The sequence below is a fragment of the Pituophis catenifer genome, unplaced genomic scaffold, assembly GCF_029215685.1.
Source record: "Pituophis catenifer annectens isolate HBS135680 unplaced genomic scaffold, rPitCat1.0.hap2 SCAF_8, whole genome shotgun sequence".
NCBI classification, from domain to species: domain Eukaryota; kingdom Metazoa; phylum Chordata; class Lepidosauria; order Squamata; family Colubridae; genus Pituophis; species Pituophis catenifer.
The window spans coordinates 2,940,437-2,967,919 of record NW_027256888.1 but is presented as its reverse complement, the minus strand read 5'-3'; the positions used below and the strand labels follow the sequence as shown (position 1 = coordinate 2,967,919).

The following is a 27,483-nucleotide window of genomic DNA, read 5'->3' as shown; positions in this document are numbered from 1 at the left end:
CCCCCTGCTGTAAGGCCATCATGAAGAAGAGCTAGGACCGCCATCTAAAGAAGTTCTCCTGCACACGGCCTTCCTGGGAAGCCACTGTGGGAGGGAAGGAGGAAGACCCCTCCCCAGCATGAGCACGGAAGCTGCACTCAGCTGGGCAGGTTGTGCAGAGCCCCTTCCCCCCACCCCCCAGGACCCTGTATTGCAGGCTGACTCTGCCAACTGCCAGAAGTTCAATCTTAACCAGTTCAAGGTTGACTCAGCCTTCCATCCTTCTGAAGTTGGTAAAAAAAAGGACCCAGATTGTTGGGGGGGCAATAGGCTGACTCTGTAAACCGCTTAGAGAGGGCTGCAAAGCACCGTGAAGTGGTATACAAGTCCCTTTGCCTTCCTTCCTTCCTTCCTTCTTTCCTTTCTTCCTTCTTTCCTTTCTTTTTTCTTTCTTTCTCTTTCTTTCTTTCTTTCTTTCTTTCTTTCTTTCTTTCTTTCTTTCTTTCTTTCTTTTTTTCCTTCCTTCTTTCCCTCCCTCCCTCCCAGTGGTTAGAATGCAGTATTGCAGGCTAACCCTGCCCACAGCCTGGAGTTCAATCCTGACAGGCTCAAGGTTGACTCAGCCTTCCATCCTTCTGAGGTTGGTAGAAATGAGGACCCAGATTGTTGGGGGCAAGAGGCTGACTCTGTAAACTGCTTGGAGAGGGCTGTAAAACACTATGAAACATTAAATCAGTCTAAGTGCTATAGCTATTACCTGTCAGACCCGTTCCATGCACATTCAAATTTGTCAAAAATGCAGTCGTTTTCATAGAGTGAACACAACTTGCTTCTAAGGTAATCATGAACCTGTTTGGTACAGAAAAGAAGCTTGTCATTATTCAAGATCAGACTATTCGTCAGTAGCCGTTGCAGCCTTACATCATCTTCTTTTAATGGCCCCGTAATCCCTTGCGGGATGGAGTCTGGGCAACTGAATGGAGGTGAGTGTTTACTGGCCGGATGCCCTTCCTGTTGCCAGTACGGAGTTTTGTTCGGCAGATATATTCTCATCGTGCCCAGAGAGAGAAATATCTGCCTCTACCTAGGATCGAACTCACAGCCTCCTGATTGTGAGGCAAGAGCTCCACCTGCTGCATCATGGAGATGCTGCAAAGGTTGTAACTTTGCAAAACGGTCATAAGTCGCTTTTTCCCATGCCGTTATAAATTTGAATGGTCACTAAACGAACTGTTGTAAGTGAAGGACATAATTTTACATAATTTTTAAAAATGTCTAGATAAGAAATAGAGAGAGGGAGGGAGGTAGAAAGAGAGAGAGAGAGAGAGCAAGAAAAGGAGGGAGAGAAGGAGGGAAAAAGAAGGAGGGAGAGAAAGAGGGAAGGAAGGCAGGGAGAGGGAAAGGGAAGGAGAGAAAGGGAGGGAGAGAGGAAGGGAGGGGGAGAGAGACAGGAAGGGAGGGGAGAGAAAAGGGAGGGGGAGGGAGAGAAGGAGAGGGAGGGAGAGAATGGGAAGGAAGGAAAGAGGGAGGGAGGGGGAAAGAGGGAAGAAGGGAGGGAGAGAAAGAGGGAAGGAGAGGAAGGAAGAGAGAGGTGGAGTCCGGCCAAGGGTTGATGGGTAGGTGGGCTTTGGTGAAAAAAATAGCAGCCCCCCTCCCAATCCCTCTGGGAGAGAACATTTCTTACGTGGCCAGATCTCTGTGGCACAGTGGCGCAGCAACACACTCCCATCGCTTTCATGGTATGTGTACATAGAAAGACACGGGGGAAATACCTGATATATTTCTATAGGCTTTGTTTCCATATTCAGATCCCAAACTTTGACAGTGAGGTAATCCCTCGCTAGCAGGTAGCGCCCACTGTGGCTGAATTTCACATCGGACACCGAAGAAATAATTTCGGAGAAAAAGGAACGGCTGTTGGGATCTTCTGGTTCTTCATAAACTGGGGAAGGAATGAAAAGAAGGGAGGAGGGAGGGAGGGAGGAAGGAAGGAAGGAGAGAAGAGAAAGGGAGGGAAGGAAGGAAGCAATGAAAGGAAGGAGGGAGGGAGGAGGAGAAAGGGAGGGAAGGACGGAAGAGGGAAGGAAGGAAAGGAAGGGAGGGAAGGAGGAACGAAGGAGAGAAGAGGGAGGGAAGGAAGGGAGGAAGGAAGGAAGGAGAGAAGAGAAAGGGCGGGAAGGAAGGAATGAAAGGAAGGGAGGAGGGAGGGAGGAAGGAAGGAGAGAAGAGAAAGGGAGGGAGGGAAGGAAGGAATAAAAGGAAGGAGGGAGGAGAGAAAGGAAGGGAAGGAAGGAAGGAGAGAAGAGGGAGGGAAGGAAGGAGGGGAGAAGAGAAAGGGAGGAAGGAAGGAAGAAAGGCAAGGAAATTTAGAAGTAGGTCACATTTCTACACAGCTGCTTTTCCTGTGACATTTAACATTTCTCATTTTGTGAAGTCTTTTGCATATTTCTGCTTGCAATGCGCGTAAAAGGAAGCCTCTCTTCCAATTCATCCTTTCCTTGTGGGGTGGAGTCCGTCTCTTGTCAAAAGTCCCGTTATCATACCGGACAAACCAAATCCCATCATTCTACAGCGGGGGGGGGGGGGGTCAAACTCATGTCGTCGCGTCGTCGTCACGTGATGCATCGTGACGGGGGAGGGCGTGGCCAGCACATGACGCATCCGGCCCCCAGGCCGTGAGTTTGACGCCCCTGTTCTACAGAATATGTCTGTCTCTTGGCCACAAGAGAGGATGTAAACCTGGATCTCTGCTCAACAGCTGGCCGTTGAAAGCCTCCTGTCTAAACAAAGCTAAACCTGGTGAGCCGGGGTGAGCTCCTGGGGGTTCGGCAGAGTCTCGGGTGATCCTCTAGCCAAGGATCGTCAGGATTCGGCGAACCCCCAAATGCCACCCGTGGCTGACCTTGCCTACCCCACCCCACCCCTCCAAGGAGTCTTCATGCGGCCCGTTCATCATTCCAGGTAAGTGCAGGGGCACGCAGAGGGTCTGGGAGGGTGAAAAATGGGCCCTCTGGAAGTCCAGAAACGGGCCTGTTTCCAGCCTCCGGAGGAAGCAGTTTTTGCCCTCCCGGAGGCTTGAGGAAAGCCTCTGGAGCCTGGGGAGGGCAAAAAACACCACCACGACCCCCTAGTGATGCAGGTGGCCAACTAGGCCACGCCCACCATGGCCATGCCCGCCCAGCAACGGGGCAGCGAACCCGTTGCTAAAAAATCTGAAACCCAACCCTGCTGGTAAGACATTTGCAATTATTGCAAATCTGGCTGTCCCCCCGTCTTGCGGCTGAGATGGGACAGACTCGGCTACCCTTGTCCTTCTCAAGCCACAGGAAGAAAAAAATTAACCCGAGAAGACACCCTTTGGATGTCCCCTCCTCAACAAAACGTCTCGCCGTGCCCTGCCGCCCCACCGAAAGCTCGGGGAGAAGGCGGCTCCGTAACCTACTCTTGAAATGCTTGTCGCAGAGCGCCGAGGCCCTCATGTCGCACAGTCGGAGGGACCCCTTGCTGCTGCTGTAGACAAAGAGGTTGCAGTGGTGGGGATGGAACTCCGAGGCCGTGATGACTTCGGTCAAGTCCTCCATGTTGTCGGGTTTGATGTCCACAATGTCTGCGTTGGGAAGGCCAGTTAAGGAAAATCGTCACCAGACCAGGGTTTGGGTTGTACTTACCTTTACTACCGGTTCGCAACGGGGCCGCGTGCGTGCGCAAAAGCTCCAATTACATCGGGGTCGGTGGGCAGAGCCTCCCGACGGTTTTACTACTGGTTCTTGCGAACCGGTCTGAACCGAGGACAACCCACCACTGCGCCAAGATGCCAGCAACCAAGACTTTCTCATGACCAGTCTCAAGCCGAAGCTTCATTGCTTGGTGCCTGTATTACGAGAATCTTGCCAGACTGATTGCAACCTCTTGAGAATGTTCGGATAAGGCTTTGGGGATTCTGGATGCCGCTCCCTGCAACGCAAGGACTCCAAACTCAGCCCGCTTTTTCACGTCTTCTCTCCAGCCTAGCCGGCTATTCCACCACAATCATAGAGCTTTGTTGCCTAGAACAGAATTGTGGAACTATGGCCCCTTTACGATTTGTGGACTTCAACTCCCAGAATTCCCGAGCCGGCTATCTTAATATATAAGACTCAGGTTCTAAGGCAGAGGTGGGGAACTACAGCCTCAACTCCCAGAATTCATGAGCCAGCCGTGATCAGTAATGCTGGCTCAGGAATTCTGGGAGTTGAAGTCCACAAGTCATAAAGGAGCCATATGTAGTTCTCCACCCTTGCTGACTCAGGAATTCTGGGACTTGTTCCCCACCCCTGACGGCTCAGGAGTAGCTGGTTCAACTCCCAGAATTCCTGAGCCGGTTATTTTAATATGGCCATACATAGTTCTACATATGGGCCATACTTAGTTCTCCACCACTGCTGACTCAGGAATTCTGGGAGTTGAAGTCCACAAGTCATAAAAGGACCCTCGTTCCCCACTCCTGGTCTACAACTGTTCATTTTTCTAGCAATGTTTTCATATGTGGGTCACGGAGGGGAGAAGTATGGCACTTTCCTCTCTCTTTCGGTGTGTCTGGGAGAAAATAGAGTAGCTCGTCCGTAAGGAAGGAGGAATCAAGTGTTCCAGGGAAAGGGATACCCTCCATGAGAGAGACAAAGGGGTCTGAAAGAAGAGCAGGCAGTTGAACACGGAAAGGCCAAAGGAAGTTTTTTTTCTGATTTTGGAGTGTGTGAGAAAAAAGAGGCAGTCGTGTTTTAGAGGAGTAGCAATATAGCACTTATATACCGCTTCACCGTGCTTTTTACAGCCCTCTCTAAGCAGTTTACCGAGTCAGCCTCTTGCCCCCAACAATCTGGGTCCTCATTTTACTGACCTCGGAAGGAAGGATGGAAGGCTGAGTCAACCTTGGAGCCGGTCAGGATCGAACTGCTGGCACTGGGCAGAATTAACCTGCAATACTACATTCTAACCACTGGGAGGGAGGGAGGGAGGGAGGGAGGAAGGAAGGAAGGAAGGGCAAATAGTAATAGCAGTAGCACTTAAACTTATATACCGCTTCATCGTGCTTTACAGTCCTCTCTAAGCAGTTTACAGAGTCAGAGCCTCTTGCCCCCAACAATCTGAGTCCTCATTTTACCGACCTCGGAAGGAAGGACGGAAGGCTGAGTCAACCTTGGAGCCCGTCAGGACCGAACTGCCAGATTGCAGGCAGGCAGCAGAAGCAGCCTGCAGTACTGCACTCTCACCACTGCGCCACCGCGGCTCTTAGTCGAACTGTTTATGCGCATAACGGAGAAATGAAAAATGCTTTGCATGGGACACAGGTGTTTGTTGGCATCTGAGGTGCCCGAACTCTACGGGCGATTCCACCTCCCACAGGATCAGGGAAGCGACGCCAAAGGATACTGAAGCTCCGGTCGGTAATGGCTAAGTGCCAAAGGTTAATCCTGAGATCGTCTGCAGACATGTACGTCTCACAATCGCTGTTGACCGAAATGGAATTCACGTGGTAGGTGTGGCCGTTTGCAAAAATTTTCCTGGGACTGACCTCGACCATCAAGTCGGTCGGCTTCAGCACAGGCACCTGTAGAAATAAATACAACAGGTTTCTTCTCTGAGGGGGCCTTTGGAAGGGAGCGTACCATACAGGTAGCCCTCGACTTAACAATAATTCGCTTAGTGACCGTTCGAAGTTACAACGTCACTGGGAAAAAACCCTGACTTACGACCGTTTTTTGGCCTCGCAACCATTGCTGCATGCATCCCCATGGACACGTGATCCAGATGATTGGCCACTGAGTTCCTCTATTTATGACGGTGGGATCCCCTTATGCGACCTTCTGAGAAGCAAAGTCAAATGGGGAGGGGGAAAAAGCCAGATTCGCTGAACCACCGTGCGACTCGTTTAACGACCGCCATGATTCCCTTAACAAACGTGGCAAGGAAAGTCGTAAAACGGGACGAAACGCACTGAACGGATTTCTCACTCTCCAACGTAAATTCTGGGGTCGGTTATGGTCGTGAAGTCGATGACTTCCTGTACCACGTTTTTGCAAAAACCTTCCTCTAACTCCTGAAAAAAGAAATGTGGTTGTAAGTGTGAAAAACGATCCTAAGTCACTTTTTTCAGTGAGGTTGTCATTTTTAAGCGGTCACTAAATGAACTGTTGTAAGTCAAGGACGACATGAATTGTCACCGAGTTATCCTGGATGCATCCTCAGGGTCTTTGTGCAGAAGCTGAGATCTTTCTCCTCCGTGAGGAAAACCGAATCGGAGAAAACAAGAAGAATTTCGTTCTAAGAGGCGCGTGAAAATACAAGTCAGGGTGTGCGATGTTTTGATGGTTCCAAAGAAATAGATAAGAGTGAAATACGTTGAATCTGAGGCCATTTTGTGGGAGTGCCATCCCGTCCCACCATAAATAATGGGTTGAATAACAGAGAGATTTTTTGCTAAATTTGGTGCCACCAACTTTTCCAGGGAATACAATTGGCAGTAAGCTATCAGTTTGCTTTTAAATGGATCAGTGATCAGCAGGAGGAGTTAAGCGCACTGTCAGACTTTGATGCTATCTCATAATAAATGAATTTCCAAACTGCCAATCTTTAAGGAAATCTTCTCTTTAATTGAGCACAGCAACCGGATCATGACTCGATGCGGACAAGACTGACCTTTTGCCCCCCAATCCCTCCCTTTCCGATCCCCAATTATCTGCTTCTCATTGGCTATCTTCCAAGTCACTCCACTGACTTCTTGTCTCGTCATTTCCTAGGAATGTCTCCCCCCTCATTTCCACGACGACCGGGCTTCAAAGGGATTTAGCAGGCAAAAGTTCAGGGCTTATCTCTCTCCTCTCTATGCCAGCGGTGAGACGCTGACACGCACATTCCCGGCAGGAGTGGCATTCACTTACTTTCCCTCCCAGTTCGCAAATGTGAACCCGCGCACGTCCACGCATGCGCCTGGCCTTCCACACATGTGCTTTGCTGGTACGCACACCTTTCGCACATGCACCCAGCCTCAAAAACATGCCTAAACAGGATGGCATAGAGTCGAGGCAGGTGAGCTGGGCCATCCGCAATTTTTGTTACCAGTTCGGGCGAATTGGTCCGAACCGGCTGATTCCTGGGTCCCGGTACAGAGATACATCCATGCAATAAGAATAACAAATAAAATATGTGAATAAATATGTGAATATTTATTCACAGAAGTCCTGCTCAGGTGCTATGACATTTTTGCTAGAGCAGGGGCCAGCAACCTGCAGCTCCGGAGCCAAATGCGGCTCTTTGGGCCCTCTGCTGTGGCTCCCTGTCAGGTGATCCTACCATTGGCTGGCCCCGTCCCTCGCCCTCCCCTCCCAGTCACTCCTCGCCTGGCCTGAGAAGGTAAGGGTGATGGTGGGGGATGGAGAAGCGGCCAGGGCAGAGACAGCGAGATACAGAGAGTGGGGGAGAGAGAGAGAGACATAGAGAGATACAGAGAGGGGGAGAGAGAGAGAGAGATAGAGAGATACAGAGAGAGAGGGAGAGAGAGATATAGAGAGAGAGATACAGAGAGAGGGAGAGAGAGAGACATAGAGAGATACAGAGAGGGGGAGAGAGAGAGACATAGAGAGATAGAGGGAGAGAGAGATATAGAGAGAGATACAGAGAGTGGGGGAGAGAGAGACATAGAGAGATACAGAGAGGGGGAGAGAGAGAGAGAGAGAGATACAGAGAGAGAGGGAGAGAGATATAGAGAGAGATACAGAGAGAGGGAGAGAGGGAGACAGAGAGATACAGAGAGGGGGAGAGAGAGAGACATAGAGAGATAGAGGGAGAGAGAGATATAGAGAGAGATACAGAGAGGGGGAGAGAGAGAGAGACAGAGAGATACAGAGAGGGGGAGAGAGAGAGACATAGAGAGATAGAGGGAGAGAGAGATATAGAGAGAGATACAGAGAGAGGGGGAGAGAGAGAGACATAGAGAGATAGAGGGAGAGAGATATATAGAGAGAGATACAGAGAGAGGGGGAGAGAGAGACAGAGAGATACAGAGAGAGGGGGAGAGACAGAGACAGAGAGAGATACAGAGAGAGAGGGAGGGAGGGAGGGAGGGAGGAGAGAGAGATATGTCAAAAGGATTTTGTGGTTCCCGGTGTTTTTTAACAACTGGTTCTCTGCCCTAATGACCGGCTGGGTAGGCGTGGCTGGGGGGGGTCATGTGACTGGTGGAAGTGAGTGACATCGAGTTGGCCATGCCCACCCAGGTTTTGTGGTTCCCGGTGTTTTCTTTTCTGTGGGAAACGGGTCCAAATGGCTCTTTGCAGACCCCTGTGCCCCTGAATTCAAACCATGGAAGAGATATTTTAAATAAGAGAAAGAATTACAATCTAAACAAGGGGGGTGGAAAAACCAAAAATTATTCCAAGCACCTACCTGAAGTGAGGTCACCATAGATAATTCCTTGAGCTTTCCTTCCTCATCTTTTAAATTATATCCCTCCGGTTTCTTGTCTCGCTCGGTAATCTTCCACAATTTAATCGTTTTATCTTCAAACAAACCAAAAAGCCATCGCAGTTATGAAAAAGGAAGAAGTTTCATCTTTTAGTCACTTTGTCATCACTTCGTTTTTAACATCGTACAGGAATTTCTCGACTTGACGAGAAAGTTCGTTTATGGACCAAAAGTTACAACGGCGCTGGGAAAAGTTGAAACGCCAACTTGCGCTCCATTTTATGACCGTGTTTCACACCAATAACCGATTCAGCCATCCCCGTGGTCATGTCATCAAAGTTTGGACGCTTGGCAACTGACTCATATGTATGACAATTGCAATGTCCCGGGGTTATGTCATCACCTTTACCTTTGGGGAAGCCAGATTCACTTAACGACTGGGTTGCTTACATAACAACGGCAGTGATTCATTTAACGTCGGTGGCGAGAAAGGTCGTACAGGGCAACACTTAACAACTGTCTCGCTTAGCAACGGAAATGTTGGCCTCCAATTGCCGTCGAAATCCGAAAACCATCTGTACTTGTGAAACTTATTTTTTTATCTTACAAACATATGGCTTGTTTATTTATCGCCTGTTTTAAATAGGGTTTTTTTTTTAAAAAAAAATTAGAACCATGTTTCTAGAACAGACGTTCATTAGTCATGGCTAGAAATAAATCTATGGGAAATGTACGGGAACACCTGAAGGATTTGGGAGGGTTTTTTTGCATTTTCAAAGCACTTCTGATTTTATTTTACATCCTCAAGTATGTATATCCTGCTATGTCAATAGATTAGAAGAGAAGAGAAGAGAGAATAGAATAGAATAGAACAGAATAGAATAGAATAGAATAGAATAGAATAAGAGAAGGAATAGAATGGAATGGAATGGAATGGAATAGAATAGAATAGAATAGAATAGAATAGAATAGAATAGAATAGAATAGAATAGAATAGAATAGAATAGAATAGAATAGAATAAGAGAAGGAATAGAATGGAATGGAATGGAATAGAATAGAATAGAATAGAATAGAATAGAATAGAATAGAATAGAATAGAATAGGATAGGATAGGATAGAATAGAATAGAATAGAATAGAATAGAATAGAATAGAATAGAATTAGAGAAGGAATAGAATAGAATAGAATAGAATAGAATAGAATAGAATAGAATAGAATAGAATAGAATAAGAGAAGGAATAGAATGGAATGGAATGGAATAGAATAGAATAGAATAGAATAGAATAGAATAGAATAGAATAGAATAGAATAGAATAGAATAAGAGAAGGAATAGAATGGAATGGAATGGAATGGAATAGAATAGAATAGAATAGAATAGAATAGAATAGAATAGAATAGAATAGAATAAGAGAAGGAATAGAATGGAATAGAATAGAATAGAATAGAATAGAATAGAATAGAATAGAATAGAATAGAATAGAATAAGAGAAGGAATAGAATGGAATGGAATGGAATAGAATAGAATAGAATAGAATAGAATAGAATAGAATAGAATAGAATAGAATAGAATAGAATTAGAGAAGGAATAGAATGGAATGGAATGGAATGGAATAGAATAGAATAGAATAGAATAGAATAGAATAGAATAAGAGAAGGAATAGAATGGAATGGAATGGAATAGAATAGAATAGAATAGAATAGAATAGAATAGAATAGAATTAGAGAAGGAATAGAATAGAATAGAATAGAATAGAATAGAATAGAATAGAATAGAATTAGAGAAGGAATAGAATAGAATAGAATAGAATAGAATAGAATAGAATAGAATAGAATAGAATAGAATAGAATAGAATAGAATAGAATAAGAGAAGGAATAGAATGGAATGGAATGGAATAGAATAGAATAGAATAGAATAGAATGGAATAGAATAGAATAGAATAGAATAGAATAGAATAGAATAGAATAAGAGAAGGAATAGAATGGAATAGAATAGAATAGAATAGAATAGAATAGAATAGAATTAGAGAAGGAATAGAATAGAATAGAATAGAATAGAATAGAATAGAATAGAATAGAATAGAATAGAATAGAATAGAATAGAATAGAATAACAAAGTTGGAAGGGACCTTGGAGGTCTTCTAGTCCAACCCTCTGCTTAGGCAGGAAACCCTACACCACTTCAGACAAATGGTTATCCAACATCTTCTTAAAAGATGGAGCATTCCATCTTTCCAACGCATTCCAGCTTTGGAGCATTCACAACTTATGGAGGCAAGTTATTCCACTGGTTAATTGTTCTAACTTCTCCTTAGTTCTAAGTTGCTTCTCTCCTTGATGAGTTTCCACCCATTGCTCCTTGTCCTGCCCTCAGGTGCTTTGGAGAATAGCTTGAACGCCCCCCCCCCCTTCGTTTGCAGTATCCTTCCCTTGGAGTGGGGTGGGAATGGAGATTTTGCAATATCCTTCCCTTGGAGTGGGGAGGGAATGGGGAGTTTGCAGTATCCTTCCCTTAGAGTGGGGTGGGAATGGAGATTTTGCAATCTCCTTTCCCTGGAGTGGGGAGGGAATGCAGATTTTGCAGTATCCTTCCCCTGACTAGGTGGCTCAGTGGCTAAGATGCTGAGCTTGTCGATCAGAAAGGTCGGCAGTTCGACGGTTCGAATCGAAAGGTTGGCAGTTCGACTGTCAGCAGTTCGACGGTCTCCTGCGTGAGAAGGGGGTTGGACTAGATGACCTCAAAGGTCCCTTCCAACTCACTGTTACTGTTACTGTTACCCAGTATCCTTCCCCTGGAGTGGGGTGGGAATGGAGATTTTGCAGTATCCTTCCCCTGCCATGCCCACCAAGCCACACCCACCAAGCCACACCCACAGAACCAGTAGTAAAAAAAAAATTTGGATTTCACCACTGCTGCCAGACTCTGACCAGGGTTAACCATACGGTTTTTTTTTTTTACCGTTTGTTGACAGTAGAGCGTGGGCTGCATTCTGCTGTGGCAACCATTTTATCTTGTTTATTTTTTCCTCTATTTCCAAGCTCTTCAGATAGTCAAATTCAGGTTCGTGGCTCTGGAAAGTGCTGTAAACATTGTACTCGCCTTGACAGTAAGGCGCATTTTTGCTCTGCAAACAAGAAAATACGAGAATCAGGGTTTATCTCAAGGTTGACTCAGCCTTCCATCCTTCCGAGGTAGGTAAAATGAGGACCCGGCCGAAAGCCCTACTAAGCAGGTATATACAAAAGTATGAAGGCTATTGCTTAACGCATTGTAAGCCGTCCTGAGTCTCCGGAGAAGGGCGGCATATAAATCGAACTAATAATAATAATAAATCTCTGCCTTCCAGTTGGACCGACTGCCAGGACAGACAACTGGCAGTTTCGGATCAAGAACATCTTATAAAGAAAATGCATATAAAATGTTTTATAGATGGCATTTACCACCTGCTAGGTTAGCTAAGTGAAGGGACGTGGTGGCTCAGTGGCTAAGACGCTGAGCTTGTCGATCGAAAAGTTGGCAGTTCAGCGGTTCGAAACCCTTGTGCCATGTAACCAGGTGAGCTTAGGTCTTATTTTGGGGGGAAATACAGTACTAAACGCCTCCTTCTGCTGACGATTTTAACTGGGGTAGGGCTTATATTACGAACCGCCTGAAAAATCATGCTAGGCCTTATTTTCCATCTGGGTCTTATTTTTGGGGAAACAGGGTATTTAATGGGGTTTAATTCTAGTTTAAGTCTAGTTTAATTCTAGTAAGGGGACACGGTGGCTCAGTGGCTAAGACACTGAGCTTGTCGATCGAAAGGTTGGCAGTTCAGCGGTTCGAATCCCTAGTGCCGTGTGACGGGGTGAGCTCCCGTTCCTTGTCCCAGCTTCTGCCAACTTAGCAGTTCGAAAGCACGTAAAAAATGAAAGTAGAAAAATAGGGACCACCTTTGGTGGGAAGGGAACAGCGTTCCGTGCGCCTTTGGCGTTGAGTCATGCCGGCCACATGACCACGGAGAGGTCTTCGGACAGCGCTGGCTCTTCGGCTTTGAAACGGAGATGAGCACCGCCCCCTAGAGTCAAGAACAACTAGCACATATGTGCGAGAGGAAACCTTTACTTTTACCTTAGGTTAGCTAAATACAGTCATAAGTGGGAGGAAATGGGTGGTGGGAACGATGAGAAGATTAATAGTAATGCAGACTTAGTAAATAGTTTGACAGTGTTGAGGGAATTATTTGTTTAGCGGAGTGATGGCGTACAGGAAAAAACTGTCCTTGTGTCTAGTTGTTCTGCTGTGCAGTGCTCCATAGCATCGTTTTGAGGGTAGGAGTTGAAACAGTTTATGTCCAGGATGCGAGGGATCTGTAAATATTTTCCCAGCCCTCTTTTTGACTCGTGCAGTATACGGGTCCTCCATGGAAGGCAGGTTGGTAGCCATTGTTTTTTTCTGCAGTTCTAATGATCCTCTGAAGTCTCTGTCTGTCTTGTTGGGTTGCAGAGCCAAACCAGACAGTGATGGAGGTGCAGATGACAGACTCAATAATTCCTCTGTAGAACTGTTATCAGCAGCTCCTTGGGCAGCTTGAGCTTTTCTTTATTTCTAGGTCTGCAGATGTGTTAGAAACAGAAGTCTTTCTTCACCGATGTTGGAAGACATGATATATTCTGGATAGGGGGTGGGAGGTGAGGCAGCCTGTCAAGGAAGAATATTAGGGGACAGATACTCATCTGTTCAGGCCGAGTCTGAGAAATGGGGGCAGCGATGGGGGTGGGTGGGAGGCCGACAGATGGCATCTCTATTTATGACTGTGCGTGGAAGAAAGTGTCCAAACCGACACGCACGTCTTGAGACTTTCCATTGTGTACCTTGCTAGCGTGAAGGTTCCCCCAGTGAACGCACACTAAGCACTGCAATGCAGCTTTTCAGCTCCGTCGAACGCATAACTTCCGGTTGGCATGAGCACAGAAACCGAGTCGTCTTACCTGCCTGACCTTGCCCACCCCCCCTCCCAGCCGATCGTGCACCTTCCTCTACCTCCCCTCTAAGCGGTGTCGTCTTGCTGATAAACACACCCAAGGACAGCCTGGACGTTTTGATTCGGAAATGGAATTCCCTTATGTAGACTCAGATCAGGCCGACGATACAGTTTTATAGAGGGATAGTCAAATCTGTCCATTTGTACCTCTTGAATTGTCTGGTTTGTCACAACCACCTAACAGGAGAGGTGCAGACTTCAATGGATAGTTAGGATGGTAGAAAAAAGCAATGGCAACCAGTCTGCCTTCCATCCATCGAGGATCTGTATATTGTGCAGGCTGAGAAAATATCTACAGACCCCTCACATCCTGGACATCAACCGTTTCAACTTCTCCCTTCTGGACGCTACTACAAAGCATTGCACGCCAAAACAACTAGACACAACTATATGTCTTTTTCCCCCCGTGTCCATCCCTCTGCTAAACACCTAATTCCCGACAGCACTGTCTTAGGCCTCAAGATATTTATCCATGTAGTAGTGCTGTATTGCTCTTATCCTTCTCATCCTTCTCATCTTGTCATCTTTCCTACTATCTTCTCCTGTGAGTATCTCATGAATTATCACCTATTGCTTGTATCTGATGATTAATGATTGCAGCTATGATTTATGATCTATCACCTATCACCTTGTTGTTTGTGTGTACACTGTGAGCTTATGCACCGAAAACAAATTCCTTGTGTGTCCAATCAACACTTGGCCAATAGAGATTTCTCTTCTCTTCTCTTCTCTTCTCTTCTCTTCTCTTCTCTTCTCTTCTCTTCTCTTCTCTTCTCACTCCATTCATTCCCTTCCATTCCTTCTCTTCTCTTCTCTTCTCTTCTCTTCTCTTCTCTTCTCTTCTCTTCTCTTCTCTTCTCTCCTCTCCTCTCCTCTCCTCTCCTCTCCTTTCCTCTGTTCTCCTCACTCCATTCATTCCCTTCCCTTCCCTTCCTTCTCTTCTCTTCTCTTCTCTTCTCTTCTCTTCTCTCCTCTCCTCTCCTCTCCTCATTCCATTCATTCCCTTCCCTTCCTTCTTCTCTTCTCTTCTCTTCTCTTCTCTTCTCTTCTCTTCTCTTCTCTTCTCTTCTCTTCTCTTCTCTCCTCTCCTCTCCTCTCCTCTCCTCTCCTCTCCTCACTCCATTCATTCCCTTCCCTTCCTTCTCTTCTCTTCTCTTCTCTTCTCTTCTCTTCTCTTCTCTTCTCTTCTCTTCCCTTCCTTCTCTTCTCTTCTCTCCTCTCCTCTCCTTTCCTCTGCTCTCCTCACTCCATTCATTCCCTTCCCTTCCTTCTCTTCTCTTCTCTTCTCTTCTCTTCTCTCCTCTTCTCACTCCATTCATTCCCTTCCCTTCCTTCTTCTCTTCTCTTCTCTTCTCTTCTCTTCTCTTCTCTTCTCTTCTCTTCTCTTCTCTCCTCTCCTCTCCTCTCCTCTCCTCTCCTCTCCTCTCCTCTCCTCTCCTCACTCCATTCATTCCCTTCCCTTCCCTTCCTTCTCTTCTCTTCTCTTCTCTTCTCTTCTCTTCTCTTCTCTTCTCTTCTCTTCTCTTCTCTCCTCTCCTCTCCTCTCCTCTCCACTCCACTCCTCTACTCTACCCTACCCTACAACTACTCTATTATCTTTCAGAAAACCATCAGTCACTCTCCCTGTTCTTCTGCACAATAGAGTAAGATAAAATCCATGCTGAAAAAACAAACAGAGGGTTGAATAAAGAGCCCCTCCTGGCTGGGACCAAAACTCTGCTCAGTGGGTCCCTCCAGGTTTCTCTGTAGATGGAAGGAAGCAGTCACACTGAACATTATCTGCAAGCCACCAAGTATCTCCAATCTACTGGTCTTCATGTGTTGCTCCAAGAACACCAAGATCTTCTAAAGAAGAATATGTGTAGCTCTGGGCTGACATGAGGGGTCCCTGGTGCTCTCTCAGTTTGGTGGTTCTCTTGCAGATGTCTCACGACCCAACTAGGTAACATTATCAGTGCTAGAAGGGGGTGGAGGAGGAGGGGGGAGGAGGAGGAGAGGAGGGTGACAATCACTGTGGGGTCCTTGATGGTGTCTGAGCTTGGCGGTTCTCTTGGAGAAGTTTCATGACCCAAATTAGGTAACGTCATCAGTAGCAACCAAGCTCGGAGAGCACTAAGGACCTCTGGCCAAGATCTTGGCTTCAAATCCGCATTAATGAATCAGAACCCGGTCCCTTCCCCCCCCAACCCCCCCTCCCCCCCCCCGGACTTGATGTGTTCTGTACTGAAACAGTTTCTTTGGAGAGCCCTTCCTAAAATTACCCACTGTCAGCACGTCAAGATGCATTTATCCTAGTGCTGACGTAAGAAGGAGAACGCAAGTGTCTGCAACGGGACGGTTGCCTTTCACTTACTTATTTTAGCTGGAGATAATGTCCCCTAGGAGATGGATGGGAGGGGGGAAATTCTTTGAATTGCAGCAGTAGATTAGGTGTGAATGATTGGGAAGATGGCCAATGAATGCAGAGGAGTGGGGGAAGGAAGAGGAGGGATTTTGGGTCAGCGCGTCAGTGCTGGCTGCATGGAGTCAGTGTAAAAAAGTTGCTGTGCTAAATAAAATGGAAGTTTGTTTCAAAAAAGACTTTGTTTGAGACGCAATTTATTTGAAGACGGCCTGAAAACCTGACACCCCCCTCCGCCTCTGCCTTTCTAGAGGTTATTCAAACGCTCCCTGGCGTAAGTCATTCTTCTCCTGCCTTCTGTGGGGGAGCCGTTCCTCGAACTCTGGGAGCGTTGCATAAGCTCTTCTTACAAATGCAAGATCCTTTCACTGCAGGATCCGTGCCAATTCCTGCCCACCCCAGCTCGCTTCTCCTTCGATGAAAAAGGGGCCGCGCGGCACAATCACAGCCAAACCATTCTTTGCGAGCTTTTCAAAAGGAAATCGGTCAAGGGACATATTTTTTTCCCTAAACAGGATCGGCAACAAACACAACAAAAGTCATCTGCTGTGAAAAACAAAACTCCCACCAAGAACAAGGAAGCAAACTCTTGGCGCTTGGGAATAGAAGAAGGCGCAGAGAAAGGTTTTGGGGTAACCTAGAATTTGGGCACGGAGAGCTACTCGTAGTTCGACGCTTCCAGAGACAAGAGTTCCTCTGACATTATCTGGAGATGTTTAAAGGGTGTGGGGGGAAGACATACCTCGGGCTCCCTCTGGAATATCACAACACGGCCTCCTTTGTCCCCTGTGGCTAATAATTCCCCCGTCTGGTTGAATTCAATAGTTGAAATAATATCAGCTACGGAAGAAAGGAAACAAAAGAGAGAGAGAGAGAGAGAGAGCAAATTACACTGATGCCGCCGGTGTCAATCAGAAATATTCTGCGCATTTGATAAGGCAATGGTCAGATATAGCAATAGCACTTAGACTTATATACCGCTTCACAGTGCTTTTGCAGCCCTCTCTAAGTGGTTTACAGAGTCAGCTTCTTGCCCCCCAACAATCTGGGTCCTCATTTTACTGACCTTGGAAGGACGGAAGGCTGAGTCAACCTTGAGCTGGTCAGGACTGAACTGCAGTCAGCAGAGTCAGCCTGCAATAATGCATTCTAACCACTCCACACCATGGAAGGAAGGAAGGAAGGAAGGAAGGAAGGAAGGAAGGAAGGAAGGAAGGAAGGAGGGAGGGAGGGAGGGAGGGAGGGAGGGAGGGAGGGAGGGAGGGAGGGAGGAAGGACTAGCAATAGCATTTAGACTTACATACCGCTTCACGGTGCTTTACTGTAAGCTGTTTACAGAGTCAGCATATTGCCTGCAACAATCTACGTCCTCATTTTACCGACCTCGGAAGGACGGAAGACTGAGTCAACCTTGAGCTGGTCAGGATCGAACTGCTGGCAGTCGGTATAGTCAGGCTGCAATACTGCATTCTAACCACTGGGCACCATGGAAGGAAGGAAGGAAGGAAGGAAGGAAGGAAGGAAGGAAGGAAGGAAGGAGGGAGGGAGGGAGAGAAGGAAGGAAGGAAGGAAGGAAGGAAGGAAGGAAGGAAGGAAGGAAGGAAGGAAGGAAGGAAGGAAGGAAGGGACTAGCAATAGCACTTAGACTTATATACCGCTTCATTGTGCTTTACTCTAAGCGGTTTACAGAGTCAGCCTCTTGCTCCCAACAATCTGGCTCCTTGTTTTACCAGCCTCAGAAGGATGGAAGGCTGAGCCAACCTTGAGCAGGTCAGGATTGAACTGCTGAACTCTAGCAGTCGGCAGTCAGCAGAATTACCCTGCAGTACTACATTCTAACCACCACTGCGCCACCACGGCTCAAGATACTCCACAAAGCGGAACATTAGGCGACTGACTTTCCTTCTTCTCGTCTTCTCTGGAGTAAATGCAAGGAGGGACCATGGTGGGGCCTTCTCCCAGGAGGAAGAACCACAAGAGGGCCACCATTTTGAAAGCTCTGGCTCAGAACTCCAGCGCTCCTAATGTGGTCTCGGTGTAGATGCCAGCCAGTTCAGTCCAAAACCCAGCTGAGACTTTGAGATTCCACTCCATAAGAAATTGCGATGGACGTGTTCAAAACAAGTGCAGGTTGCATCGGATACTCCATCCATCCCATAGGTGAAATCTACTTACCTTCCCTACCATTCGGAAGTGCACGCGCCGACCCTCTGCGTATGCGCAAATCCTTCTGCTCATGCACAGAGGGTAAAAAAACAGGCTACTTCCTGGTTTTAACCAGGACCGGGCGGGTGGACGGAGCCTCGAGCTGTCATTGCTACCAGTTCTCCGAACCACTGGCCGTCATCGCTACCGGTTCAGTCAAACCGGGCCGAACCGGGAGCATTTCACCCCTGATCCATCCCTTTGATGAGTTTGACCTCTGCCTAGGAGGGAAAGTCCCACATGAAAGAATCCACGAAGGGGAGCAGGTGAAGCTTATCTTGAAGGTATATGGGAGTCCCCAGGGGTGTCTCACCTGGATACCTCCAATACCTTTCTTGGGGAGAGTTCAGGAGCTGAGAGTAGCTTGGCTACTGAGAGTAGCTGGCCCCTGGCTTAGACCACAAGAATTTAGTCCCAACTCCAGCGATGTAGGGTGGGCATCCCTCACGGATACGCCTCTTCCCAAAATGTTTGGATAGAGGAGTCTGGTGCTTTCTTCAGTAGAAATTTCACACCCTTGGAATGAATTCAATAATAAAAAAAAAAATATTAAAAAGAGCTATACAGGTAGTCCTCGATTTACGATCACAACTGAGCCCAAAACTTCATTTGTTGTGTGAATTTTGCCCCGTTTTACAATTTTTCTTGCCCCATTTGTTAAGTGTGTCAGCGTCCCAGCACTGACATAGAAAAGGGAGGAGAAGCCTGAACTTTTGCCTACTAAATCCCTTTGAAGATTCTGTCTCCTCAGAGATGGGAGGGGGGGGAGACATTCCTGTGATCTGACAAAGAAGGAATCAGGAAAGTGACTTGGAAGATAGCCAATGAGAAGCAGAGAATTGGGGATCGGAAAGGGAGGGATTGGGGGGGCAAAGGTCAAAGGTGACCGCGAAAGAGTCAGGATCAGGTTGCTGTGCTCGAATAAAGAGAAAATTTCCTTAAAGATCGGCAGTTTGGAAATTCATTTATTTTGAGATAGCATCGAAACCTGACAAAGTGAATCACTGCAGTCGTTCAATTGGTAACAAGGTCGCTAAGTGAGGCAGGCTTCTCCCTTGACTTTGTCAGAAGGTCGCAAAAGGGGATTAGGTGACCTCAGGACACTGCGTGTGTCTCACATAAGTGTGAGTCAAAAGGTAGGTACGTCTTATAGTCCTGAGCGTTTTATACTCCAAAAAATACGATATGCGTTGTATCACTCACTACTCTTGTTAAATAATAAGCAATAGTAGTAAGCCTATTGTGACCAGATGTTTAAATCGATGTTTGCATTGCAAAATTTTCTCCGATTTTCTGATTTTTTAACAAAACAAAGCAAAACAAAAACACCAGGTATCAATGAGAATAATTATAATTATAACAGATATTAAGCCGCTTTCATAACCATTTTCCTGAACTGCTAACAAAATCAGAGGTAATCCCTCACACACACAACTTCCCCAATAGGACTAATAGCAGTGGTGAAATCCAAATTTTTTTTACTACGGGTTCTGTGGGCGTGGCTTGGTGGGCGTGGTGTGGTTTGGTGGGCGTGGCAGGGGAAGGATACTGCAAAATCCCCATTCCTTCCCCACTCCTGGGGAAGGATACTGCAAAATCTCCATTTCCACCCCACTCCAGGGGAAGGATACTGCAAAATCCCCATTCCTTCCCCACTCCTGGGGGAAGGATATTGCAAAATCTCCATTCCCACCCCATTCTGCGGCCAGCCAGAGGTGGTATTTGCCGGTTCTCTGAATTACTCAAAATTTCTGCTACCGGCTCTCCGAACTACTCAAAATTTCCGCTACCGGTTCTTTGAACTGCTCAAAATTTCACAACCATTTTTAATATTTGAGTGCTTGAAAGGAAATCCAATTTTTATTTTTATTTTTTTGTTTCAAACTAAGCTATTTTCCTTCCAAATTGTAAGAAACGTTCATGTGAGAATACGGTCCAGGATAATGTGCAGTTTCTCAATGCATTTCCACGTTACTTTGAGATTTTATCTCTATACCAGTATTTCTCCATTTTAAGATGTTGGACTTCAACTCCCAGAATTCCCCAGCCATCATGGAGATGGCTGCAAGGCTGGCTGGGGAATTTTGGGAGTTGAAGTCCATCCACACATTCTAAAGTTAGATAAGCACTGCTCTACGCCTTATTTATTTATTTATTTATTTATTTATTTATTTATTTATTTTGTCGCATTTCTCTGCCGCCCAACTCCCAAGGGACTCTGGGCGGCTTACAACAGATAAAAGAACTGGGATATGATGAGATTCCAGCCCACTTAATAAATTACTATGAGGAAAATCTTGCGTTAAGTCTGGATGAGAAGACTTTTAATGCCGAGAAAATTCTCCTCAGGACAAATTTGACATTTGGTACAAATATAACTGGGCTATCGTTGGAAAACAAAAGCATTGTATTTTGAAGTCCAGAAGTGCAGAAATACGTATCTATGAAATTGAAAACAGAATTAAGTGAGGGGCATTTGTAGAAACAACTTACCACGGCCATCTCGCCACGGCTAATTCGCCGTGGGCAATTTGCCACGGGCAACTTGTCACAAGACACCTTGCCACGACCAACTGACCATACGACAAGTCGCCCCAGGACAATTCAACCCTTCGATTTCATTATTTAAAATCATTAAAACTTTTATTTTAATTTGTGCCATTCACATTTGTCCCTCCTTTAGCATCCTTTTTTTTTAATAATTCTATTCCACCATTTCTTCGACATTAGCGTAACTCTTGTCCCACAGCGAGTTGGCTGTGACGAGTTGTCCTAGAAACCCTTGAGAAATGTCTCTGGCCTTCCTCAAATGCCCATTTATGCTTTCTCCATCTTGGTTGCTCAGCAAGGGGAGGATGGGACTGTATGACCTCTGGCATGCCCTCAAGAGAATGGGGGAGGGGAGGGTCCTAGAACAGGCTCCCTTCGACATGAGACAGACAACAATCAGATAGACTAGAACAGAGGTCAGCAACCAGGGGCTCTGGAGCCGCATGTGGCTCTTTCATCCCTCTGCTGCGGCTCCCTGTCACTAGTCAGCTCCACAATTGATAGAGCCTTTGGTTAGGACAGGTAGAGAGAAAAGGATGCCGAGCTAGGAGGAGACTCTATGGTGGGGGAACCGGACTTCCAATCGGCAGACAAAAAAGGATGCCATGCTAGGAAGAGTCTCTATGGTGGGGGAACTGGGCTTCCAGAATTGAAGGGGGGGGGCTTCCGGTTAGGACCTTTGTGGCTCTTTGACTGTTTAAGGTTGCCGACCCCTGGATTAGAATAACAGAGTTGGAAGGGACCTTGGAGGTCTTCTAGTCCAACCCCCCATTCAGGCAGGAAACCCTATACTATTTCAGATACATGGTTGTCCAGTCTCTTCGTAAAAACCTCCAGTGTTAATACATCTATGATGATACGTGTGAAATCAGTAAAATAGAAAAGAAACTGAAAAGAAAGGAAATAGAAATAGAAAATCGGGGTTGCTCGGATACCACTTTGGAAAATATTGACTTGAAAATGAATATAACAATGGAGAGAGAATGGAAAGAGGAGTAGAGGGATAGATAGAATTACTGCAGGTTCGAATCTCGCCAGGCTCAAGGTTGACTCAGCCTTCCATCCTTTCTAAGGTAGGTGAAATGAGGACCCCGTTTGTGGGGGCAATAAGCTGACTTTGTATAAATATACAAAAGTATGAAGGCTATTGCTTAACGCACTGTAAGCCACCCTGAGTCTCCGGAGAAGGGCGGCATATAAATCAAATTTTAAAAAAAAGAAAAGAAAGAGAAAGAAAGAGAAAGAAGGAAGGAAGGAAGGAAGGAAGGAAGGAAGGAAGGAAGGAAGGAAAGAAAGAAAGAAAGAAAGAAAGAAAGAAAGAAAGAAAGAAAGAAAGAAAGAAAGAAAGAAAGAAAGAAAAGCTGACTTTGTATAAAATATACAAAAGTATGAAGGCTATTGCTTAACGCATTGTAAGCCGCCCTGAGTCTCCGGAGAAGGGCGGCATATAAATCAAATTAAAAAAAAAAAAAAAGATAGGAAGGGAGAAGAGAGGAAGGTGAGAGAGGGACAGACGAAAGGGGAAAGGAGAGGAAGAAAGGGAGGGGAAATAAGAGTAGGAGAGAAGGTTAGAAAGGGAGGTGTGGGGGAAAGGAGGGAGAGAAGGAGAAGGAGAGGAGGAAAGAAGAAAGTAGAAGAGGATAGAAGAAGGGAGGGAAGGGAAAGAGAGGAGAAGGAGAAGAAGGATTGTTGTAAAATAAGGAAGATGGAATGGTAGAAGAGCAATCCCGAGCATACTTAAATTTTTTTAGGATGAAGAATGAACTACTATGAAAGTTTAAAAAGAATGTGTATGATTAACAATGGATAAGAGGCTGTACATCTAAGACATGTTTATGAGAAATAAAAATAAAAAACTTTTTCCCAAAAAAAACCCCTCCAGTGTTGGAGCATTCACAACTTCTGGAGGGAAGTAGTTCCGCTGATTAATTATTCTCAAAGTTAAGAAATTTCTCCTTTGTTCTAGGTTGCTTCTCTCCTTGATGAGTTTCCATCCATAGTTTCTTGAACCTGTCTTCAGGTGCTTTGGAGAATAGGTTGACCCCCCCCTCCTCTTTGTGGCAACAACACAATTGTGGGTTTCAAAATTTTTTACTACCGGTTCTGTGGGCGTGGCTTGGTGGGCGTGGCAGGGAAAAGATACTGTGAAATCTCCATTCCCACCCACTCCAGGGGAAGGATACTATAAAATCCCCATTTCCTCCCGATCAGCTGGGACTTGGGAGGCAAAGAATAGATGGGGGCAGGACAGTCAGAATTTTTACTACCGGTTCTCCGAACTACTCAAAATTTCCGCTACCAGTTCGCCAGAACTGGTCAGAACCTGCTGAAACCCACCTCTGCAACAACACCTGAGATATTGGAAGACTGCTATCATGTCACCCCCCCCTAGTCCTTCTTTTCATGAAACTGGACGTACCCAATTCCAGCCACCGTTCTTGATACGTTTCAGCCTCCGGTTCCCCCTAATTCTCTTTCCTGCGGTCCCTCCGCCCAGCGGCTGGACTCCTTCCCACTCACCTCCAGAAGTGCTCTCTTCAGCAGGGGGTGGAGATTCATTGGCATGGCAGTGGAAGGAAGCTCGCATGGCTGCCACCGCCCATGCTATGCCACTCCTGTGGAGAAAGAGAGGACCTCAATTTCCAGGGCTCCAAATCAGGACCTTTCATGGTCCAGGCACATCAAATGGCGCAACATCCCTCCAACCTTGGAAATACCGATCTCCTTTCCTGGTAGAAAGGATGAGGAAAAGCTACTTCACCTACAAGGTTCCAGGTAGTGGTTTCCCTAAAAAGCATGAAGCAGAGTCTTGGTCCCGGCAAAACCCCTTTTATTTACACGACTGTGAATTCCTTCCATTCACAGTCAGCAAGGCCTGTCCAAGCAGTCTTTCAGAGGAATATTTATCAACACAGACCTTATCTCGCTTGGAAAGCTGCCCTGTAACTAGTTGCCAAACGCAGTGCAAGGCAAGACTTGGCACAGAGTCTCTTAGAGTTACAGACAGATCTTTCCACTCTTGAAACAACCAAATGAACGAATTGTTTCCTGAAAAAGCCCACTCCCCTTTCGCTCTTTTGTTTTTCTATGGGAGGGGCCAATCGTCTCCAATGTGTGGGCTTTACTCCCAAGTCGACCCTGCTTTCTGAGTTGTTCTTGTCTTCGGGCAGCTCTGTGCATGCACACACTGGGAACAGGCTCCAGCTGTTCCTCTCCCTCACTGCTGTCTAGCTCTCTCTCTCTGCCTCCAATGCAGAGCTCTCATCCGAGCTTTCCCCAGCCCCCAGGACTCGCCCATGTTCCTCCCCAACCTCCTCACTTTCCGACTCTGTTGCCAGCTCCGCTGGCCGCCTGTGGGCCACAACTAGGACCGAATGGCCGTATCTCTCTCTGTCCACTGTGTAGTGTTGGGAGAAGGAGAGGAAAAGAAGGAAGGGCCATTTTCTACCCATGATGCGTTTCCATGATGTGAGCCACAATGACTCTCAGAGAGAGTTACTAATGACCAGATGACTGCAAGGAATAGAAATCCTTCCATTCCTCACCATTCATTCAGAACTTGAAGAAGCTTCTTGGATGAGAAGCGAAAAGTCTTCAAGGGAAAAAAAAAGTCCAGTTGCCTTTTGAAAAAGCACCTGTGGCGTTACCTCAAAAAATAAGGAACATATATGCATTTTCACCGCTAGTTTCAGGCTTCTTACCGCAAGGAAACGAGTTAAGTACTTTGTGATCACGGTAGTAATAATTCAGAAATAAAACTGTGGAACAGTTTTTCAACAAAAGTTGAAAGAGAGCTGAGATTTTATGAGTGTTACTCTTTGGTTTTTATTCATTCACCCCCCCAGAGATTCACCAGGATTTTAAATGATTATAATACTATTAATCTGAATCAGAAAATTAGAAATGTTAACCTGTGCCAATCATGCGACAAAGGAATCTATGTCAAATGTATGACCCCTTTTAGAATTATCCACTGAAACCTTAAAACGAGTATGATGTACATTTGACATTCCGACAAATGGAATAATCTGAAAAATCTATCAAAGTATTAAACAATATCCACACATTTCGGTACAAATTAGTCATTATCAATAAAGAACAAAAATACCATTGGTATGTAACAGTAATATATGTCCTTCTCCACCCACTCTGATGTTCAAAATATCCTTCCTTGTCCAATAAACCCAGCCAAATAATTCCAACATTATTAAACAGTCCTAGGCTGCATTAACAGAGGGATAAAATCAAAATCATGTGACGTGTTAATACCACTTGGTATTAACACACTTGGTAAGGCCACACTTGGAATCCAGCATCCAGTTTTCGTCACCACAATGTAAAAAAAGATGCGGAGACTCTGGAAAGAGTGCAGAGAAGAGCAACGAAGATGATTAGGGGACTGGAGGCTAAAACGTATGAAGAACGGTTGCAGGAACTGGGTATGTCTGCTTTAATGAAAAGAAGGACTAGGGGAGACATGATAGCAGTCTTCCAATATCTCAGATGTTGCCACAAAGAGGAGGGAGTCAAACTATTCTCCAAAGCACCTGAAGGCAGGACAAGGAGCAATCTAGAACTAAGGAGAAATTTCCAGACCATGAGAACAATTAATCAGTGGAACAACTTGCCTCTAAAAGTTCTGGATGCTTCCAACACTGGAAGTTTTTAAGAAGAGATCGGGCAACCATATGTCTGAAATGCTATAGGATTTCCTGCCTGAGCAGAGGGTTGGACTAGAAGACCTCCAAAGTCCCTTCCAACTCTAGTTATTCTGTTAAAATTCTGTTAAACAGGGGGAGGGAAAAAAAATGAGGACGTCCATGGGTCTGATGCAGCATTCGAATTGGTGAGGAGAAAATTCCATCTGTGTAATAAATCACCTTAACTAACTAAATTGGGAGTATCGTATTTTAATCCAATAACAAAAATTTTAAGAGAGAACTGATTTTATTTATTTATTTATTTATTTATTTATTTATTTATTTATTTATTTATTTATTTCCTCCCCCCCCCACTTTCATGGCGTTGAGGTTTCATCTTTTAATCCAATAACAAAATTTTTAAGAGAGAACTGATTTTATTCATTCATTCATTCATTCATTCATTCATTCATTTTTTGGCTTCCCCCCCCTTTCATGGCGTTGATGTTTCATCTTTTAATCCAATAGCAAAATTTTAAGAGAGAACTGATTTTATTTATTTATTTATTTATTCATTTATTTGCTTTCCCTCCCTTTCATGGCGTTGATGTTTCATCTTTTAATCCAATAACAAAATTTTAAAGAGAGAACTGATTTTATTCATTCATTCATTCATTTATTTATTTATTTATTTATTTGCTTTCCCCCCCTTTCATGGCGTTGATGTTTCAACTTTTAATCAAATAACAAAATTTTTAAGAGAGAACTGATTTTATTCATTCATTCATTCATTCATTCATTCATTTGCTTCCCCCTCTTTCATAGCGTTGATGTTTCATCTTTTAATCCAATAGCAAAATTTTTAAGAGAGAACTGATTTTATTTATTTATTTATTTATTTATTTATTTATTTATTCATTCATTCATTTATTTGCTTTCCCTCCCTTTCATGGCGTTGATGTTTCATCTTTTAATCCAATAACAAAATTTTAAAGAGAGAACTGATTTTATTCATTCATTCATTCATTCATTTATTTGCTTCCCCCCCCTTTCATGGCGTTGATGTTTCATCTTTTAATCCAATAGCAAAATTTTTAAGAGAGAACTGATTTTATTTTATTTATTTATTTATTTATTTATTTATTTATTTATTTATTTATTTGCTCCCCCCCCCCCCGTTTCATGGCGTTGAAGTTTCATCTTATCCAAGCCTTTGCTTTAACGGGTCCCTTATTTGCATATCTTTATTTACTTGGTAAATGTCTGGATTATAGCAAAACATGAACTACTAATCAGGGGTGAAATCTATTTACCTTCCCTACCAGTTCGGAAGAGCACTCACCGTGAGTGTGTGCTCGCTCCGCTCGAGCACGCACATCCCATGCGCGCATGGACCCTCTGCGCATGCACAAACCCTTCTGCGCATACGCAAAGGGTAAAAAACAGGTTACTTCCTGGTTAAAACCAGGAAATAACAACGACCGGGCGGGTGGGAGGAGCCTCGTGCCGTCATCGCTACCTGTTCTCCGAACCATCCTCCGCCATCACTACCGGTTCAGCTGAACTGGTCCGAACCGGTAGCATTTCACCCCTGCTACTAATGCCTTGCTATTAAAGGTGCCTTTTAGATTTTCCAGCCCAAATAAGAAAGAAGGAAAAAAAACAAAAAGGGTGGGGAATAAACTCTGGTCTGATGAGCCTCCGAAAGCAACCGAAAATTGAGGATTTAAAGGTACTCAAGAAATACATTAGGCTAAGTGAGGATGAGTCACTTTCTTTAAGTAGCCAGTCTGAACCTTTTTAATGATGTGAAATCTCTGAAGATAATAGTCCTCGTTTCAGCCCTCAACATGGATGCCCCTTTAACTAAGCATCAAGCAATAATTTAACCAATCAGAACGGAGCTGGAAGGGGCCTTGGAGGTCCTCTAGTCCAACCTCCTGCTCAAGCAGGAGACTCTAAACCTGTGATGGCGAACCTATGGCATATCAATGGGCACGCGAGTGTTGCCCTAGCTCAGCGCCGGCCAGCTGATTTTCGGGCCTTCCGCACCCACCGGAAGTTGGGAAACAGGCTATTTCCGGCCTCTGGAGGGCCTCCAGGGGGGTGGGGAAGGCCGTTTTCGCCCTTCCCAGGCTCCTGGAAAGGCTCTGGAGCCTCGGGAGGGCGAAAAACGGGCCTTCCAGTCCCACCGGAAGTCGGCAAATGGGCCGTTTCCGGCCTCCAGGGGGATGGGGAAGGCTGT

At 45.5% G+C, this 27,483-nt stretch overlaps 1 protein-coding gene across 2 annotated transcripts in view; it reads right to left on the bottom strand.

Moving 5' to 3' along the window:
* PPP2R2C (protein phosphatase 2 regulatory subunit Bgamma) overlaps nucleotides 1-27,483 on the bottom strand; it is a 35,043-nt gene that overhangs the window by 789 nt on the left and 6,771 nt on the right. Inside the window, exons 1-8 of one of the 2 annotated variants that reach the window (XM_070948232.1) lie at nucleotides 23,119-23,185; nucleotides 16,586-16,683; nucleotides 11,378-11,543; nucleotides 8,401-8,513; nucleotides 5,389-5,566; nucleotides 3,422-3,586; nucleotides 1,752-1,921; nucleotides 737-828 (exon numbers count right to left, since the gene is read on the bottom strand). In XM_070948232.1, the coding sequence (XP_070804333.1) occupies nucleotides 737-828; nucleotides 1,752-1,921; nucleotides 3,422-3,586; nucleotides 5,389-5,566; nucleotides 8,401-8,513; nucleotides 11,378-11,543; nucleotides 16,586-16,683; nucleotides 23,119-23,185 (1,049 nt within the window). Of the gene's footprint in view, nucleotides 1-736; nucleotides 829-1,751; nucleotides 1,922-3,421; nucleotides 3,587-5,388; nucleotides 5,567-8,400; nucleotides 8,514-11,377; nucleotides 11,544-16,585; nucleotides 16,684-23,118; nucleotides 23,186-27,483 lie in introns of those variants that run through there. The other variant, XM_070948231.1, reaches the window with a different exon arrangement.